This window comes from Musca domestica, unplaced genomic scaffold, assembly GCF_030504385.1.
Source record: "Musca domestica strain aabys unplaced genomic scaffold, Musca_domestica.polishedcontigs.V.1.1 172, whole genome shotgun sequence".
Classification (NCBI taxonomy): Eukaryota; Metazoa; Arthropoda; class Insecta; order Diptera; family Muscidae; genus Musca; species Musca domestica.
This window is the reverse complement of record NW_026712232.1, coordinates 1,156,614-1,178,008: the sequence shown is the minus strand read 5'-3', so window position 1 is coordinate 1,178,008 and position 21,395 is coordinate 1,156,614. Positions and strand designations below refer to the sequence as shown.

Here is a 21,395-nt window from a genome sequence, read left to right as displayed (position 1 = left end):
GTCTCACGCCATTTTCGTGAAGAGCTACACAACACACATTGGCCAGCCGCCAACAACAAATACCTTCATATGTATGTTCAGCACTCACACGAACGGGCACGTTCAGATCCACCAGTATGCAGAGTTGTTTACAGCAAAGTTTGCATATTTTCTTAGTATCGTCGGAAATCGCGCGCGTTTAGACGCACTATCAACTTTGATCGCTTAATTCGTGTCGTTTGAGGGCATCGCTAGCTGTGCAAGCTGTTCTTCATCCAAATAGAATTACTTTAAAAGTCAATACTTTGTGGTGTTCAAGGGAATTGTGTACACCACCCCACTCTACTCCTCGGAACAGATGGAAAACGCCGAATTACGCGATTGATTCCATTACATACACAAATCCAATAAATAACCGTGTCCGCTGGTTGTGAGTGATCGGTTTGACGGTGAATGTGTCAATAATGTCGCCGACGGCATACCTTTGAGGCAATAGTTCCCTCGAAATGTTAGCAATTTGATCAAGTGACAACAAATATCAAGATTTCCGCCCAATCCAAATAAATTGAAAAATTAAAAAGAAAAAAAAAAAACAAAAACAAAAACAAAAGGCTATTCAAGTTCAACACCTTGAAGCTATCAACTGAGAAAAAGCTTTTCGAAATTAAAAAAAAAAAAAAATTACAGACATAGAATTTTCACTCTTAAATTACAACGGAGCTATAATATTGATTTCAACGCTTAACATATCCATCCTCTGGTGCGACTACCTCTGGCGATGTCACTCAATCTGTCGTGAGTATTGATGACAAATATATTAAAGTTTCATCGGCTGGTTCCTCTTTAGCCAATTAAATGACAATCACCACCCAGAACCTGAAGGTACACATCGCAATGAGACGGGGTTTAAACAAATGGTTTAATAGGTCAAATCTGAATCCTATTTTAAACGCGGATAAATCTTTAAGACAACAAATTTATTTGGTTTACAGCGAGAGGCATACTTCTGATTGGTTTACTCACGAAATGGGGGATAAAAATAATAGCGACATAAGGTCATGCACGTTATATTGGGAATTACACGTAACATTGCAGATGCAATATCCACATCGCCATATTGGTCAAAATTTCTTCTTAATTTAACTAATAAACAATCCATTACCAATTCTGCATATCGAATTTCTTGAATAAATGAAAATACTCTGATTTTAGAATGTATTATTAAATGTGAACAATTCTCGAACATAAAAGCAGGAGTGGGATCTTTAACTCGTCGGTAAAATTAAGACACAAAATTATTAATAACAACAAGAACTTTGAATACACTCCACCATTTGGAATGAATTTGGAAACTTTCAAAAAATAAAATCCGTTAAAATCTTAAAAATACTGAATATAGCCGTTATATTGGGATCTATACGACATGGACCTACATAGACATTGTTTTTTATAAGCCATTACCATATTCAAATTCGAAACTTAAAAAAAAACAGTGAATAAAGTAGCTAAAATCATCAAAATAGCGTATATAGGGAGGTACCGTTATATGGGGGCTATGCGAAGACGTGGACCTGCATAGACAATTTTCTGTTACAGGCTGTAGCATCCATTACGAACTTCAAATACGTCATTTCAAACAATTTGGGTGAGTATTGTACCTAAAATCGGCAAAATACCGAATATAGGGAGGTAGTGATATATGGGGCCTATACGAAGACCTGGACTTGTATAGACAATTTTCTGTCACAGACTGTAGTTCCCATTACGAACTCTAAATACGTAATTTGAAACTACTCAACACCGATACCGAATATCGGGAGGTACCGTTATGTGGGGGCTATACGGAGACGTGGGCCTGCACAGACAATTTTCTGTCTTAAGCTGTAGTATCCATCACGAACTTGAAATAACAAATTTGAAACAATTCCGGTGAATAATGTCGCTAAAATCATCAAAATACCGAATATCCGGAGGTATCGTTATAGGGGGGTTATACGAAGACGTGGACCTGCACAGACAATTTTCTGTCTTAGGTTGTAGTATCCATTACGAACTTCAAATAACAAATTTGAAACAATTCCGGTGAATAATGTCGCTAAAATAGTAAAAATTGCCCATTTTCAATGCCAAAAGTCCTACAGACATAAAATACATTTGAGTAAAATTTTATCAATCTACTTCAATTCGTTCGGAAGCTAGAGTGATTTCCACAGACAGACAGACGGACGGACATCGCTAAATCGACATAGAATTTTATGCTGATATATATATATTCTTATATACTTTGTAGGGTCTAAAATGTATATTTCGAGGTGTTACAAACGGAATGACAAACTTAATATACCCTCCATACTACGGTGGAGGGTATAAAAATTCTAAATTAAAGTTGCCAGCACTGCTGCTATAGGCAAGACTTAGCGACTATTTTATTTTGATGCAATCTAGTCGAAAAATGTCTTTATTTACGGAAATTATAGTCATTTTAAGTTTGCCGATTTTTGTCGGTAACTCAAGAAATAAGTTAGGGAATCCCACTCTCTTGGTGGCCACTGTGCATTCTTCATAACTTTCCAAAAGGTGCCACAAATGTTTTGTATGTAAAATCTCTAGTTGAATATGTGTAGGATGTTACCAATAAGTGACCTTAAGTAGTATTGGGGTCTTTTAGATCTGTGTGTAATGTGATACTTTTTTTACCTATGAAGTAGCTTGTAGCTTCTCTTAACACTTATTGGAGAACTATCAAGTGTATATAGTGTAAATGTATTTGTCTATCTAGCCACATGTGACTGTTGTAATCCATAGGACAATTGAGGTGTAGACAAATATCGTCTAGTGTCAGTCTGTTCAAATTATGTTGTAGTAGCCCATGTTATGACATAGCCTGTTCAGCAAACTTATTTTTCTACAATTTGCAGACAAGCAAAACTTTTGGTCTTTGTACGTAGGTGAACTAAACGAGCTTTTTTCTATAGGCAAATTTTGGTTTCGTTCAAGTTAGGCAATCAAAAAATATCATTCGTTCATTCACAACACTTAAACACATATATTATCCTGTGTCTAAACTCTAACCCCATACAAAAATCTGCGTCGATTGTCCTGTAGAGAGACGGCCAAATCTAAAAAAAACTGTCTTTGGTCCATCTCAATCACTAAAGGCTTCTATTCTAACCCTGACTTAGGGCAGGTTCGGGTCATAACTGTGACATGTAGTGATTACAAATTAAAATGGACACATATAGATGATTCGACTCATTTCGGCGAGATAGATAGATCCTTATGTAAAATTGTGGGTCTTGAACCAATATTTCGAGGTGTTACTTTTGATGTTGGGTAAAAAACAACTTGTAGTAATGCACTTACCTATTTCCTGGAAGTTCCAAATCGTATGTGGCATCACGCAACCTTTTGCGGATTAGGTTGATATTTCCGTCAAACCCATTCACACTTTTTTTGTTTAAAATCCAAAACCAACAGAGGCAATCATTTCTAGAAATATAAGCAAATTTTTATTTTTGAAACATAAACCAATTTTCGACAGAAGGGCAACAGGTAAAAGGAGCTTTCACTTCCAGACGAAAAAAGTAAAGGAACTCAAAAAAAAACTTGATTGTCTGGATAGCAATTGCTTGTCTGCCTTGAACAAGAGTTCTGTTGCATTTTACAATCTTACATTTACGTCCTCTGCGACTTGAATACACTAAATCAGAATTTTTAAAAATTTGGCAGATTTAAAGAAGAATATATAAAAAGCTGTGGTTGTTCCACATACCTTGATGCGACTGTGTTTTTGTTTTCCTTAATGTGCTGCATTATAACTGTTACAAGAGTCTTATCTCTACAGAGGGTAGAGATCATTTGCTGTGAAGGAAAGAAGGTTAACTCGTTTCGGGCCTAGCCTACAAAAGTATCTAATTTTGGATTTTCATAACTCTTCTAAATGCGAAATAATTTCCTGATTTCCTTAAAACTTCGCAGGTTGTAATATTTCTATCCACAATATTTCTAGTGTGAAGAAGGGAAATGTGGGTCCGCTTCTGCTGGTACCTCCACACAAACTATTAACATTTTCCCAATTGTTACATTGCTTTTTAACGAGTTATCCGACTCATGTGGCTCCCAAATATTTGCTGAGTTTTTTGAGTAAAACGTCTAATATTATGATACCTGCTGCCCTGCTGTAACTTTTAAACAAGCTGACTCATTTTTTATATTTCAAAAATTTCTTTTGTTTGTTTTTGTTACAATTGGAAAATAAATTTTAACGACTTTTTAATCGGCAAAAGTTACATTTAGGCCTGCTGGCGTACTCACGATACAATGATGCAATTTGTTTTTATACCCTACAACACTATGTGTTGGGGGTATTATAAGTTTGATTGGCCCAAAAATTATGTAACACCTCGAAATATTGGTTTCCTACATAGGAAAGTATATATGGATCTTCCTAGCTCGCCGAGCTGAGTCGATCTAGCTATGTATGTACGTCCGTCCGTCTGTCCGTCTGTCCATGTTAATTTGTAATCACTCTACAGGTCGCAATTATGGCCCGATCTTCACGAAATTAAGAATGGAGGTGGGGATAGTGACAGAATAGAACTCTATTTGTTTTGGAGATGATCGCATAATATCTAGGGGTTGAAATGGACCAAAAACTGAAAAATTTCCTGATTTTGCAGCTGCTCTACAGGTCGCATTTATAGACCAATCGAAGCGGAAGTTGATATGGTTCTAGAGCTTAGGGCTGGGCAGAAGCCTTCCAATTTTGGTGGTCATCGGGTAATATTTAGTGGGTGAAATAGGCCATAACATTTATGTTAAATAAAAGTAGAATTTCCATTAAACCGCGAATATTTTTAATCCCGGCAAAATCATAAAAAGACGAACAGGTCAATTCTGACCGTTACGTAGATACCGATAGTAAATATATCGGATATATATATATAGCGGAATATATACAATACATATATACAAAGGAAGGGAATGTTAGCTAAAATGCTTATGCCTCAAGAATGGCTTCACCGATTTTGACAAATTTAGTCAATTCAGAATGTCCTCTTGGTGTAAAAGAATAAAATCTAAAAAAATCGCATAAAAAGATGTCAATAATGATGTTAATATGGATTTTGTAGTATCTTGTGACATTTTTTTTATTTTTTCATATTCTTTATCGCATGCGATTTTTTCATTTTGACTTATAATATTGAAGAATACATTTTATAATATTTTTTCATTTTACAACACAAGTTGGGGTTATTATATATAGATAGATATAGATTGCAATTATCCTCACGAAAAAAGTAGGGTTAGGCTCAGAAGGGTTAGGCCTATTGTTTTCAAAGATGTCCGCAATGTATTTAGGGGTTGAAATGGACCAACAACTAAAAATGTTCCTGATTTTGCAGCCGTTATAAAGGTCACAAATAGAATCCAAAGGACACGAAATCTCGCATGAAGTTAGAGTTTAGAATAGCGGGTAGAATGGACCACTACTTTTGTGTGAAAAAATACCATACAAATATCGTAGACAAGCAAATCATGTAGATGAGTCTAAATTTGGAGATACAGAGTGGCCTCTTGCTTTTGGAGATGATCGCAAAATAGTTAGGTGTTCAAATGAACCAAAAACAGAAAAAAATTCCTGATTACACAATTGAAGCGAATCGACATGTCTGAGAATAATGTTAAGGACATCGAAGAAGTCTAGTATTTTGGTTGACCATTAGATTAAATTTAACCGTAGGCATAAGGGGGCTTTTAACATATTGTAGTGTTGTAGGGTATCATATAGTCGGCCCCGCACTACTATAGCTTTTGCTTACTTGTTATTTTTCTCATTGCCTACCATGGTTTAAATGCATGTCCTCTCCGATACATACATTTTACAAGATTTATCTGGCAAAGGACTCAACATATCTGGATAAAAACTAATTAATTAAGGGATAAGTGTTGAAACGGCTTTGAAACAATGAATGAAGAACAATGTCAAACATCACAGACGGAGTCATAAAAATCGATAGAATTCGTTAGTATTATAGACAGACAATGTATGGAAACGTTATCCAATATTTTATTTTATATGTATTTAAATTAGGGGAAGTAATAGTTCGCTTACAGTTCTCCGAATTTTTTACACCTAGTGAATTTTGTAAATCCAGTGAATTAATATTATATGTCATAAGGAAGCTTAAATATACAGTTGATAGCGATGACATTTGTCATGCTCTCCAATGAGTAAGTGGGTCCGCGGGTTCCGCTTCCTAATAAAGCGACTCTAAACGTAATTAATTCGAAAGAAACCATCAGTTTTGTCTCCGCTGATTTGTTAAATATAAAATGGATTCAATGCTTAAAACACGGCAAATTTGAAGAACAAAATCACCAGTCGCTCTCGAAAACTGTTATCAACGTTGCATTTTGATGCTAGGCAGGTAGGATAGTCGACCTTAACTGAGCTTCAGAGAGGTGCTCAGATTTTGGCTGATTTTATCTCTCTCTTCACAAAATTAGAAATGTATAGCGAAGCGTTTCCCTTGGTGTCCGTTGAAGCGCTTTCAGGTCGTTAATTTTTTATGTGTTTAATTATTGTTTTTCTTCTAAAGGCATATTCGACGAAAGGAGTTGCTATGTTCATCGATTTTTTTAAATAAAATAACTAAAATATGGTCACAAAGCTGTTTTAGCTACTCAGACTAGTTTACTTTTTAAATTACCAATATATATGTAAGAGTCCTGAAAACATTTTTGGAGGAGGTCCTTTTTTGCAGCTGTGGGTAGATTAAACTGACGAGTGAAGCAATAAACTTAAATTATCATGTAAAAATGGTCTCCAATCCACCCCGTTTCAAAGGACTTTTGCTGCCGTTGTCATAGAGATTCGGGGAAACAAAGTGGTCGGGGTGCTTAGAAAATGTCCTAAAAATTTGTCCTGAGAATGGATAAGACCAAAACGGAAGGATGGCAGCTATTCACTCCTGATGTCCCTACATACCATTCTCTGTTTTACATTTCATTTTTCCATTTCTGAGAAGATTCTTCTAGTCTATTTATGGTTCTGCAATCAAATGATGGCCATCTTTTATTTATGCCATTGTAGAGGCATCTAACTTCGTTAAAGTGGCAGTTACTCGTCCTATTTTTCGTTTCGGTGCGATCGATTGCTGCCATCGTAAATATGCAGTTGGGTAAAAGTGTAGCCAACGTCCCTGCTAACGAGTGTGGAAGCTCGCGAATTATGCCCTGAAAAACATTAGGAGGCATTCCGTACAAAGGAGCGCGAAAATGAAATCACATGGCGATTTAATTTAAGCAAGACACGGCCAGCGATTAAGCGAACAAAATGATTCAACGGGTGATGGGAAATTGACACTCTGCTGCCCGGCACATTCGGCAGCAATGGTAACAGCCATCGACTGGGACATTGAACGACATGGAAGCGATGCCACAGCAGAACCAACTTCGTGGAGTCGCCTGTGCAGCTCACTCCATATCAGGGGCTAGTTGTCTGCCAGTGTTTGTATGTCGGACTGTGATTGTCTGTCTGGGCCTGAATGCCTTTGGGATGTTTGCTGAATGCAACACGAATAAGCGGCTCAGCATGTGGCTAAGCCGATCATAATTCTTGTTTGTCAGCCCCAAACTGAGCTAGAGACCAGCAGCTTTTGTTGCCTTTGTGTCCGGATCTTTTTATTTAAACCAAACACATTTATACAGAAAATATTTGTTCATGTGTCAAGTGACTTGAGGCAATTTGCTCCTACTGTGGCCTCAAATACGCGCGTCCCTCTGCTCGTTGTCAGACCTGCTTAAGGATTAGCCTCCGAAGCTCTTAGTGAGCCGCTCTGACCGAGTGCAGATGAATGTGTAATTTAGCTGTGAAGTTATAAATATTCACGATGATATCTATTAACGCGGAGTTTCAACTGCGTCCATCCTACCGTCCGATCGACGGAGCTTCGGTGTCGTGAAGTTGTGATATGCGATGCCAGGCATGGCTGAGTGTCAGTGTCCATGCGAATGGCTAGGAACAGCGACTACGGCGGCGGCAGCTGCGACAGCGGCATACATTGGCAGACAGCATGGAACCAACCACTGATGTCTCCCGGAAAACCATTTGTACGTGTGTGTATATCGTTGCAGTTGCCTCTTCGGCATTTCGCTCAGTGCAGGAACGAGTTCAGGATGACCCAACGTGGACATAATTCCCCACGACAGGCTATAAAAGTTTGAATTGCAAAGTGTGTGAATGCAACGGACAAGGGTGTAAGAACAATTTGTAAACCCATTTGATAACAGCAGGATGCACTACTGTAGGCCCATGGCTTGCCGTTCGTTCCCTTGCGCTTGCGGATGTGACAGTTCTACATGGGAACGAGGCAAGTCGCAGCCCTACAATGTAGCTCCTTATTAGGTAGGTGCGCGAGTGTGTCTGTGTGTATGCATGGTGAACATGTGGCACTTAATAAGGATTAAAACCACCAGGTATCGTCGTTCGGAATATGTTTATCACTGGAGTGGTCATTCATAATTGTCTCCTGTCCCCTGTCCCCTCACACATTTGGGTTCGCACTTCATCAATGCCGATTTGACCGAAATAATGGGGCAGAGCTGACTGACGAGCTATTCCTTTGCGACACACACTCATGAAAATCAATAGATCTGGTGCCCCTTATCAGGTTAGCGCTCCATCAACGGCTATGACAGTATTCATAACGTTTTTCTTCCTCTTCAGGCCACAATGGGCATCATTAGAATCCAATTGTTGGCATCTTTGGCATTGTCACTTCAATGCCAGAAACAACATTTCCAAATGCCAACTTGCTAGCTTGTTTGTCCAGCAGTCAGCCAGCTGGCCCAGGGCTATTATCGGCAACTATTCAAACTGTAAACTGTGTCTTAAACACTTACTTCATTTAATCCATCTCAAGTGTATTTAACAACTTAACAAAGCCAACAACAAAGGCATCGAAGGGATTGAAAAGGGCCAACAAAAGCAATTCCAAATAGAACACAATGGACCAGTCAGCCAAACATTCGATCAAGGACTTGTGGAGTGACTGCGGCAAAGTGCCACCCCTTTCCGCCGCATTGGCAGCATTAACATGGGTCATCGTTTGAGCAGACCCATGAATACCAAGCACAGCCAAGTGGAGTGGGGCAAAGCAAACATATGCCGGCGACATGTGCAAACAATACGTAATTCGAACTGCCGTTACGAGTGTGTCCAGTCGCCATCGCGTCATCCGTTAGTTATGCGTTATCCAGCCAAATGGAGTGTCGATATATGTCAATTAAAGGAGAGGGGATGGTGGTGGTGCGCTCCTTTCGCATCTCCTCGTCTCTTTTGGTGTTTCATCCAAGAGACCCCTGACGTTGTAAGAGCATATACACCATTTGTATCTTGGGTTTTGCGATAGATCCAAAAATCTAGTTTCTATCAGCAAGGGTCGATTTTGAACAGATTTCATAACAGAAGCATCCTAGGTGACCTCGTTGTTTTTAGTTTTGGGAATGTGATCCAAAAGCAACCCTGCATTTTTTGATGTGGAATAATTTGGCTACTGCCCTTCCTTTTCTACTGCCTCTCATTGCCACGTGTGACAAGGATATTATAACAACTCTCTAATAATGCTCAGTAACTCACAATCGATTTAGTAAAGGTTATGTTGACAATGGAGTTATTTTTCAATCAGTTTTAATTAGTTATGCCACTAAATAAAACATTTTTTAATTATAAACTAAGTGAGTTTTTCTTGCCGGATTTCAGTCAATATCGTTCTATGGCTTCTCGTAACTTGATTGGTTTAGAGGTAAATACACACTTCGAATTGGTGTTGTCTTTGGCATGGATTTTCGTTCGACATACCTAAGGTGGATGTCATTTAAAAATATTTGAATATAGTCCCTATTTACACGAAACAAGTCTCTGCGTGTAATAGAAAATATTTGAAAAAAATTGTGGGTACTGTCAATTTTCTCTCAAATTCTATTGCGTTCTTTTTTGTATTGAAATGTCAGCTGCTAATGGATTATTAATAAACAATCGAAGGAGTAAATGGATAATTGTTGTAAAACACAAGTACATCGATAGTGTTTTGTTTTTCTTTATCTAAAGTAAAGCAGCAATGCCAGAAAAGTCATTGTTAAAAAAGAAGAAATGTTCCGAATTGCCTTGCATAGGTGCAACCGACAAGTTTAAGAGAGAGAGAGCGACAAAAATCGTCGCAAGTGAACTCGCCTAATCTAAGTCAGGATATATTATGAAATGTGGGTCCGCTTCTGCATGTCGATAGAAGCATGGCACAATTGCAGAAGGTAGAACAAAGCTGCCCCCTAAATATTTCTTTCTTTTGGTGCCCTTATGCTGTCAAAACATATACATATACACATTTTGTGTATATGTGTGTATTGTTTTGAATAAAAAATACAATAATTTGAAATTATTTCAAATTCGGTTGAGAAATAAATGCCTATTTTCGACGTTAATTGCACAAGTTTGGGATATAACGGCATTGTCATACTATTTAAGATTCAATCTTGTGGAATAACCCCAATTTCCCATGCTTGTTTCGCGGGGTTTTTTCCCAATATAAGAATTTTGTTAAAAAATGAAAAATAAACAGAACCAACTGTTGCGTATTTAAAAGTCAATTTGACACTGTAGGACTCCAGTACAGAGTTGCATTTTTCTAGTTTCTTTCAAGTTGAGCAACTTTTTTTTATTGAGCCATGGATACAAAGGTGAATGTGAAAGAAAGCTCTATTCCAAACAAGTTTCCTCAATTTATTTAGTTAAATCAAACAAGTAAAAAAAACATTAAGTTCGGCCGGGCCAAACTTTCAATACCCTCCACCTTAGGGTAAAAGAAACATTAGAAGAAATGTAGCAAAAACCATTCAAATGCCGAATATCGGGAGGTACCGTTAAATGGGGACTACACCAAAACGTGGACCTATAATTACAATGTTTCGCCACACGAACTAGGACCCATTATGACCCACAAATACCAATTTTTAGACAAATCAGTGAAAAAATGTGGCAAAAACCATCAAAATACCGAATATCGGGATGTACCGTTATATGGGGGCTATATCAAATCATGGACCCATGCATGCAATGTTTCGCCATCGAAGCTGGAACCCATTATGACCAACAAATACCAATTTTCAGACAAATCCGTGAAAAAAAGGTTGCAAAAACCATCAAAATACCGAATATCGGGAGGTACTGTTATATGGGGGCTATACCAAATCATGGACCCATACATGCAATGTTTCGCCACCGGAGCTGGAAACCATTATTACCCACAAATACCAATTTTAGACAAATCCGTGAAAAAATGTGACAAAAAAACTAAAATACCGAATATCGGGAGTTACCATCATATGGGGGCTATACCACAACGTGGACCTATACATGCAATGTTTTGCCACACGCTCAGGGACCCGTTATGACCCACAAATACCAATTTGCAGACAAATCCGTGAAAAAATGTGGCATGAGTCATCAAAATACCGAATATCGGGAGGTACCGTTATATGGGGACTATACTAGAACGTGGACCGATATATCTCATTTTCAATACCAACCATCCTAGACACAATGCAAATAACTCTGATAAATTTTAGCGCTCTACGTCAAATAATGTGGGCTGTATCGTGATTTCAACAGACAGACAGACGGACATCGTTAAATCTACTTAGAATTTTATGCTGATTATGAATATATATACTTCCCAAGGTGGAGGGTATAAACATTGAAAAGCACATGCGTAACGGTGTCTTATCGACATACAGCAGAAGGACCAATATTTTGTAGAAAGAGTAGTGGTAAACACTATGAAAACTACAATGTTGAATGGCGTATGTACATTCAAACGAAAGTAAATTTGGTTTTATCCCTCATCCGAGGTGCGCGTTTTGTTCACGAGTTGAAATTTGCACAGAAAACTGGAAACAAAAGCAAAGACCTAAAATGTTAAAGACTAGACAAAATGCATTTGGAGCAAATAGTTTTCGACTACAATACATAGAGTAACAGCTCATGGCAGAGACATGTTAATATAAAAACTACAAATAGAGACACGGATAACAAATAAAAATTTGAAAAATCCAAAATTTTGGTTTTAAAAATTCTATTCCATAGGCCTTCCCGAAAATTTGCATATTGCCTTAGCGGTTTAAATCAGTTAGCATTGGTAACTATGTCGTTATGATATCGTAACAACAGAGGTATTTTCACAGGGTTACCATATTTTGACTCTGTCTTGTCCTATCTTTACACAAAAGAGGCAATATTTTAAAAAGGTGTGTATCGGCAGAAAAAATGTTTGACAAGTGTCTCTCCAGCCGAATTTAAAAATAGAAAAATCCAAAAATATGTTCAAAATTTCAACATCAAGGCCTATTTAAGGTCGGCCAGTAGGACCATCTGACTACTAAGTTTTATGTCAAAATATATTTTGAATTAAAAAAACAAAATTGTGACGTTCTTGTCAAAAAAATTTCGAAATAATTAAAATTATTAAAGGAACTTGAAGACAAATCTATATGAATTATAAATAAACAAGAAATTTTGTGAATTTGAAAAGTTCCAGGAAGGCGTACATTTTTTTCATTTCCAAAGGATGAAATGTCGAAGGCAGAATGGAGTAACGTTTGCCAGGTAGAATTTAAAGCAACGACTTCTGTATGCTCTGAATTAACCCGTTTATACGGCATGATTTGTCCGTTTATTTTAATGGCAATTTATTCGAAAGTATATGAAATTCTCACAAATGTGAATAGAAGAGATTGTTGTTTCTATTCTATTCTCATTCATGTTTTCAACTTTTTGTGTAAATATTGACCAAGGCCTATGTACGGTCGGTCAGGAAGCGAATTGGTAAAAAATACAGCTCTGTCTGTTAATTTTAATGACATTTTTTATTTTTATCCAGGCGAAATTGTTAATTGCGCACAAATTTGTTAATTGCCAACAAAGAAAAACAAAACCAAGAGGAAAATACCATGTATCAGAATGCCGACTTCTGTGTGGGAGGTATGATTTTTATGCATTTTATGAGAGATAAAATTATTCAAAATGTTGACCCTTTGTGGCGGAGGTTATGTTATACCTATAAATTATTCATACAGAGTGATAAAAAACTGCAACAAAGTCAAACGCCATAATTTGTTTTTTTTTTTTAATTTGATTGAATGTAAGCATAAAGTGTCGGATTCAAATTTTAGAATAAGTTTAAATTTGTTCGAATTGGTCACCGTTGGCACGAATTATGGCCTTCAAACGGCCAATGAAACCGTCACACGCTGCCCGAATGTTGCTCTGCGGTATTTTGGCCCATTCCCGGCGAAGCGCTGGCTTGAGGTGATCGACACTTTGGTATTTTTGGTGCCAACCTTGCGTTGCAAATTACTCCAGACACAATAGTCCAACGGAATGGTATCCGGAGATTTTGGTGGCCATTGTGCGCTGGAAATGAAGCGAGGAACCTCATTTTGTAACCATTTTTGGGTGCCGCGTGCTGAGTGCGATGGTACAGAGTCCTGCTGGAATGTCCAAGATCTGCGACCAAAATGTTTGCGTGCCCAAGGCATTCATACACCCTCCAGAATATTTTCGCGACGATATTCTCTTCCAGATATCACCACATAACAACGTCGAAGTGTTCAGAGCATACAGAAGAAGGCAATGACTACCTCCAAAATTGGGTGTTGTTCAATTTATAGAAAGCATGGACAATAGCCTAATTATTAATATTTGGCAAGATAGTTAAAGTTCTTTAAAGTCAGATATGGTCTGTTTGACAGTTTTTTAGGTTTTCGACTGTCGAAAGTTGTAAACGTCATATACCAGTATAAAAGGTATAAAAGAAAGAAAAGGTATAAAATGTCATAAACTTCTAAAATACTATAATATCCCACATAATACTTTCCAAGTTGGTTGGTAAACGTTAAGGTCGTATTATTCGTTGATCTTAATGAGGTTACTTTCCTTGTGTGTGTCTTCAAAATATGGCAAAGTTACTGTAGGGAGCATAAAACCTCTAGCTGGAGTTATTTTAACCCAAGACAGAAAACTGTAAAGATTGGACAAAATGCACATTGCCTTCTAATGTCTCGATCAAGCAATAGATGGTCGGCGACATGCCAAAAATGCATTAACAAATATGTTATTCTGACCTATCTCATTATATGCCTTTGTATTCAACCACCAAAAATATTCTTTCAAAAACTCTTATTATTTGGTAGGTTTAAAAAATTGACATTAAAATTAACAGACAGAGCTGTATTTTTTACCAATTCGCTTCCTGACCGACCTTACATAGGCCTTGGTCAACATTTACACAAAAAGTTGAAAACACGAATGAGAATAGAATAGAAACAACAATCTTTTCTATTCATATGTGTGAGAATTCCATATATTTTCGAATAAATTGCCATTAAAATAAACGGACAAAATTTTTGAAAAAAGGAATCATTTTACTATGAATTACGAATCATGCCGTATAAACGGGTTAATTCGTGTACCTAATTCTGAGAGCGAACAACATGATTAAAAGTGCAATGAGAACATAGCATTAAACATAGATGGTCTGTCAGAAATTCTGACGTATATGGCATGCTTTTCCGACATAGCATACGTACGTCCAAATAATAAAGGTAAACCTACCAAATAATAAAAGTTTTTGAAAGAATATTTTTGGTGGTTGAATACAAAGGCATATAATGAGATAGGTCAGAATAACATATTTGTTAATGCATTTTTGGCATGTCGCCGACCATCTATTGCTTGATCGAGACATTAGAAGGCAATGTGCATTTTGTCCAATCTTTACAGTTTTCTGTCTTGGGTTAAAATAACTCCAGCTTGAGGTTTTATGCTCCCTACAGTAACTTTGCCATATTTTGAACACACACACAAGGAAAGTAACCTCATTAAGATCAACGAATAATACGACCTAATGGTACCGTTAAATGTCGAGGTTTTCTTGGTCACAACTATCAAATCAAGGCTCCTTTCTGATCCTTCGAATCGGACTCTGCTTTCCGGTAGGGAACGATTCAAATTTTTGTGATTGTTTCTGTGTGTCTGAGCGTAAGTGGTTCCGTCAGAAAATTAAGTTTACGTCGGCTTAAAAATATGTCTTGACAGCTCTTACGTTTTGGTGAGCATGATCAGATAGGCATGAACAGGTTACTGGGACAGATGGCTGAGGTTGTCGCCATACTCTAGACACAGCAAACTGACACACCGATGTCGATGTGTCGCTGTTTGTTTTGGCTTCGAACGAATGGTGTTGGGTCGTGAAATGACAATTAATAATAATTAGTATGGATGAGAGGGCCTATTGTGGGGGCTCGATGACAAAGTGGTGGTTTAAAAGGATTTGAGATTAGATTACAGCGTGTTATCAACATATTTTGAAAGTTTTGTCAAACCTCATACTGATTTAGGAATGGGGTTTTATAAATCAGTGCTAGTTGGCGATCATTTTGCGCTTGTTGTGCCTCGCTTAACAAAAGACAAACGTTCCAGGCCTTTGCTGGTGTGAAGCAGAGGTGTCGCTTTGTTATGTTAATAAGCCTGGGTCATAAATCAGTGGCGGATTGGTCGTATTTGTTTTCTGTTTAACGCACACTTCTTCCTATGCCGGGGGCTAGGCTTTGTTAGAGAGAGGGGGGGGGGGGGGGGGGGGATTGGAAGAATGACAAATTGAAGGCAATTAAAAGATCGACAACTCTGTTTACTGACACGCCGTTGAATGCCAAGTTGTGGACATGATTTGACCCATTGTTTTTGTTTTTCTTACTCTTTTGTTTGCAGTGTTGGGCCACAGAGAATCCGAACTTTGGACTGCGCAGCAAGGTGTCTATTAGAGAAGACTGACAAGGTGCTTCTGCGCACAGAATGATGGAACATATTCCATCGATTTCACTATCTGGGATATCCATAGCGCATCCACTTTCCATATCGTCGGGTCAGACACTCTCGAACCATTTTGGCAATAGCTCGACTGTCGGTGCAGCAGCCGGAAGTCACATCGAACAACTGGCGGCCGCAGTGCATCACCACCATCATCACAATAACCAAGCGACCATTCAGCAGGGCAGCAACGGTCACCTCTCGCTAAACTCCCTGTGCGGTTTGCAGAGCCAGCACACAACCTCGCCGTCCACAACGTTGTCCTCTGGCACCAACACAGTGGCGAACATTCCTGCGGTATCGCAAAGCAATCAGCAAATATCCCCCGCCCATAATTATATACTGCATCACGCTCACCACACGACCCACCTGCAAGGCGGAGGATCTTTGCACCACAACAGTTCCGCCTCGGTGCATTCCCATTCCCTGGCTGGCTCAGGGAGAGCACTACCGCTCAGGCCGGGCGACCATTTGACGGCACACCTGCCCAATAATCTCGTCCACAACCACATTGCAGGGGAAACCCCGTCCGGTCCATCCTCGGCGACATCGTCAGCGATTTCGTCGTCAAATACCTCCGCTATGGCTGCCGCTGCCGCAGCCCACCTGCACCACACTTCGCAGACATCACAAATGACAAATCTACACCAGAACATGGGTTCCCTGATGAATACTGGCGGCAGTGCCAGGTAAGTGCATCCGTTGCGAATTTCAGCCTTCCCAAGTAGTTATTTCTGCCTCATTCACCCCTCTCATGTTTCTAGCGATGTTTTCTTCAGTCTGATGATACAGAACACAACGAAACGACAAAACGAGGAACATATCAAACGTCCAATGAACGCGTTCATGGTCTGGTCTCGCCTACAACGCCGCAAAATTGCCCAGGACAATCCAAAAATGCACAATTCCGAAATATCCAAACGCTTAGGTAAGTACCCGCTCGAATAGTTAGGCAATATTAATCCGTATGTAGCTGTGGTCTTTGCGTAGATTGTCATTTGTTGCGACTGCCTCAAACCGAAAGCCATAATCGGTGGTTGTGTGTTTGTCATTTCGAAATTAAAATGGGAAGCCACCCACCCACCGTTTGGTGGCTGGCAACGGGCGATTAACGGCAATACGAACGCCATTCGGGTCACTGCAGGAGGCCACAGAACAATTGATTTCCATTTACATTCCCGTTAGATGATTAGATGACAAGATCGCATGCTGTCACTGTTTAACGTCTGTGTGTCAAAGATGACAGGGGCTGTCAAACAACGAAGCCCCTTCAATAGACAGTGCCTCGGCTAATCCACTAGCTATTCGCGCACATATGAAAGGGCGACTGACGACTGAAGGGTTGATTACTGGTTGTCGATATCGTCCATGGTCGAGTATGCTATTCACGCCTCGTCTTACGCAATCTGTGTCAGCTCATCGTGAATTGCAGTACGCGTATCAGCCGAACAGGACCAGCTCTCTCAACCAGTTGCATACCTAAGTAGTTTGCCAAACCTAATCCCAGATTTATCGAAATGAGAAAATAGACGCCGCGTGCGTTCCAACGTATCTTTTTGTCCCACCGCAATTTTGTCAATCACGACTCTTAAAAATTTTAATTCAATTTCTATTCAATTTCTCTTGTATCCGCACAACAATAGTTCTCTGAATCCAGTCCCTGTCCCATTGTTGGTGCGTCATGAGACACGTGTCCTTGGTGCTGTATTAACTATTTTATTATTTGCTTTCGGCGTCGATACTTCCTACACACCCACCCCAGTACGAACAGCACACACGTCCCACCCACCTCTCCTCCCCTCCGTGCCGGTCCGATGTAACTTTTTATTTTAACATAACAAAGGATAACGATTCCTGCATCTTTTCAACTTTCTTAAACAAAACACTCACATCAGAACCACCAGCCCGAAAACTTGCTTAAATTAGGCAAATGTATGCATGCATACACTGGCTTGTCCCGTAGCTTGTTCGACACTATCCGACAAATAAAAGCGAAAAATCCATTAAAAATATATGTTTATATCTACTTTGAAGGAGTTTTGTGTTCATATCATATTCCTTTGATCACAAAGAACACTGATTTCGAAAATCTGCGCACTATACCTTTTCGACAGTGGAGAGTAAAATCTCGTAGAATTTTACACCCTGCTTAGAACGAGGTCTTCATCGATGGAAATGTGAAATGAAAAGCATCATGAAGAAAATATTTGTTGTCATTTCACATTTCCGTAAGTCAAAGAATCATGCCTTATGCAAGCCACACTCGTACGAAGTTGTCTCTCGGTTGAACGAAAGATCAAAATGTTTTGATTTTTTTTTTTTTTTTTTTTTTTTTTCAATTTTTACCCATCAGTTGTAGAAGTTTAAATCAAATATTTGCGTAGAGGCAACGCCATTGCATTGCGCATTGCAAAAATGGGGACTAGAATAATAAAATAATTAAATGGATGAATAATAAACTGTTGAGACAATTGTTGCGCACGCAATTATTTGCAATGTCGCCTTAACTGAAAATAGGACGCTCGCAAAATTAAGCTGCGAAAATAGATTGTGCACAACGTTGTACCCTTTGTGACCGAAGCACACAATTTGACTAGTCTCCAAATTGTGTTCATTAAATTTACAAAATACTAGAGTCTGGAAACTTGAGATTTACTAACAACAAATGCTTCTTTTGTTTATTTCATTCTCACAGTATTTGAATTTAGAGAAGATTTAGAGAAGATCGCGAAAAATGAATGCAACGCCACGGATTGGTCACAATATCAACACAAAATGCAAACATTATTCTTTCCAAAATATCGAAATATGAGTAATATTCTTCTGCGCATGTTGGAAAGTATATGGAATTGTTTTAGCTAGATATTCAGTGCTACATCAATTTTAGCAGCACACCCTAATGTCTACAAAGCAAGCGCACATAAACACTTCGTAGCTGAATTCAAAATGCGGCACTGTTATAACAAAGATAGAAGTCACACATACACATCTCCACATATTTCGTGCTGAAGATGTAAATGGAGCTGGTTATTTTGGGAATATTAATTTCTCACTTAAAATAAATTAATTTGCTTAAAAAGCACCAAAATTGAATTATTTCATATCTTGAAACGCGCAATCGTTGGAGCAGAACATGAAGGTTTGCCCTTCAATAACATTTCCATTAAATTGTAGAATTTAGAAGTTTAAATCACATTTATCCTCAAATAGTTGATCAACTCCAGCATCGCGGCCAATTCAACAAATCAAAAATGCATTATTTCTGACCAGCATGCTTTTATATGTCAGAGAGAGAGAGAGCAAAAGAGAGAGAGAGAGAGAAATTTGCAAAGACGCGACAAAATGCATGTTTTCTTTAATAACAATGAACGTAAATGCATAGTGGTTGTGTTCTACCTCAACAACAAACTTCGCTATAAAAACTGAAGCAAGGACATTTATATTCAATAATATTCAATACTCAACTAATTGTAACAATTATTTGCTCTATGCATATCGTGCAAGGTATATCGATATCTTAAAGGGAAGATCGGTTATCGTAGTAAACATCGTATATTCCTGCAGTTCTGGGGAGAGCAGTTATAAACAATTTTCCCCTTAGGAAATTAGCCTTTTCAAAAATAACTTCTTTTAAGGACAGTTATGATTTAAGAACTAAAGAAGGCGGCACGAACTTTTGACTCCACCTACCATGAGGTAAAAGAAAACTTTGAAAATAGAAGCATCGAGCATGTTTCATTCAAAAACTTGAAATCGGACCAAGGAAATCGGTCAGAAATCGTAGTCAAAGGCTTTAAAATTATGGAGTGATGTTATTTTGGAGCTATGCGGAAAAGTGCCTGTTGACAGGAGGTTCCCTACCCTCGAAAAACGCAAAAGCGAAATTACTTGTATTTCGGCCGTAGAAATGCAAAATACGGAAATTCGGGCGATACCGATATGATGGGCTGTAACCATGGTACAATGAAGATTTTGGAAACTTTGGCAAATAAAGAGGTCTGCCTGCATGGATTGTAATGTCATTATTATGAAATAAACAAAACACCTTGTTGCATTGGTTTAGAATATATAAACAAAAAACACGTATAATGAATGAAAAGTCTATATTTCTATTCAAAACAAGTTAAAAAGTATCAATCGGTTGTGCCGACAGCCGTATACCCTCAGCCATTGTTCGATTATTTAAATATATTTCGGCTTCTGTTATGATTATCCAAATTGTTGACTCTCTAGAAGTGGGTTCTAAAGGAATGGTAAATATTGTCCATTTCGTATCGGACCTAAATAAATATGATATTAATAGTGCGACGTGCCAGGTTTGGAATATATTTGTACCTTCCCTCACTTTACATGACACATGTGATAGTTTCCAGAAAATGTTAATGTGTGCGTGAGGTATCAGGTATAGTCGATCGAAGTATTCCATTTTCATGCATCATCTAATGCATATAAAAATATTGGTAAGGGCAAAGTTACAAGAAAATCGAACATTTATATCCAATTTATGGGAAATTATAAATTCCATATTCGCCTCAGGTTTCTGGTTGAGAGAAGTATTTAGATATAGCAAGTTGTAAAAAATCGCCGTCTTGTTTCACAGATAAAAGTATTGAAAATTGTGACCCTTTGTGAGTGAGGTGTCAGAAGGGGTTCGCAGACATATATCATCTTCACAACAGACATTGTATTAGCAAAAATGTTTGTATGTGTGAAATTTGAAGAGAGTTGGATGCTTATTTAAAATTATTATTTGGATATATTTGAAAGAGAGGGGGCAGTTAGCAAAAGAAATCTTGGCAAAGAGATCTTGGGTTGATAAAAATATTGGGATGTGTGTAATTTGAAGGCAATTGGACTCTTACACATTACATTTTATAAGAGTTGTAATTATTCAAAATTTTTAGCCTTTGTGGGGAGGCGTACCGATATTATCCATTTTTGCACCTGACCGAGAACTGACACAAATATATTAGTTGGAGCAAAATCGGATTAGTGGTTCTCTTTCAGTGCAAAAAAAATATATATTTTTTGAAAATTTCGATTTTTTGTGGGGTAGGTACCAGAAGGAGTGGAGCGATATTGCCCAAAGTGTCATTTTGGTCCATACACACATACACAAGTAGTAATACGCATTTTGATTACAACTTAATTCGGATATTTCCTTAACAATTTTCATTTGATTGAAAAGATTGAAAATAAGAATAAATTAGTTTGTCATGTTAAGCCGGGCAAATAAAAAATATAAAATCTATCGGTTTCACTATCATACCTTGATTTCATACCTAATTTTGAACCTATTAGTACAGTTCTTTCTTAAGAATAGTTATTAATCTCTGCATGGATTATATTGTGTAGTGTCATGTCGCAAAGTGTAATGTCTTGGTGGTTTTATAGTTGTACAGGTAATTGTATCACTCTTTTCAATCCGACGAAACTCTGATAAATGAATATATTCCACTAGCAAACTTCAATGTTAGGACAAACCATCTGA

The 21,395-nt window shown here is 38.0% G+C and overlaps 2 protein-coding genes across 5 annotated transcripts in view; one reads left to right on the top strand and one right to left on the bottom strand.

Annotated features, from left to right (window-relative positions):
* LOC101901235 (uncharacterized) overlaps positions 1-21,395 on the bottom strand; it is a 187,548-nt gene that overhangs the window by 81,565 nt on the left and 84,588 nt on the right. The window contains exon 12 of the transcript XR_009341914.1: positions 3,343-3,468. The gene's annotated coding sequence lies outside the window, so the exon portion shown is untranslated. The remainder of the gene's footprint in view (positions 1-3,342; positions 3,469-21,395) is intronic.
* The window catches only part of LOC101891791 (transcription factor sem-2), an 89,863-nt gene that overhangs the window by 55,422 nt on the left and 13,046 nt on the right, over positions 1-21,395 (top strand). Inside the window, exons 1-3 of one of the 4 annotated variants that reach the window (XM_020040126.2) lie at positions 23-861; positions 15,806-16,593; positions 16,669-16,832. In XM_020040126.2, the coding sequence (XP_019895685.1) occupies positions 15,890-16,593; positions 16,669-16,832 (868 nt within the window). In that variant the 5' untranslated portion in view covers positions 23-861; positions 15,806-15,889. Of the gene's footprint in view, positions 1-22; positions 862-1,424; positions 1,625-15,805; positions 16,594-16,668; positions 16,833-21,395 lie in introns of those variants that run through there. The other 3 variants (XM_005177220.4, XM_059120753.1, XM_059120752.1) reach the window with 3 other exon arrangements.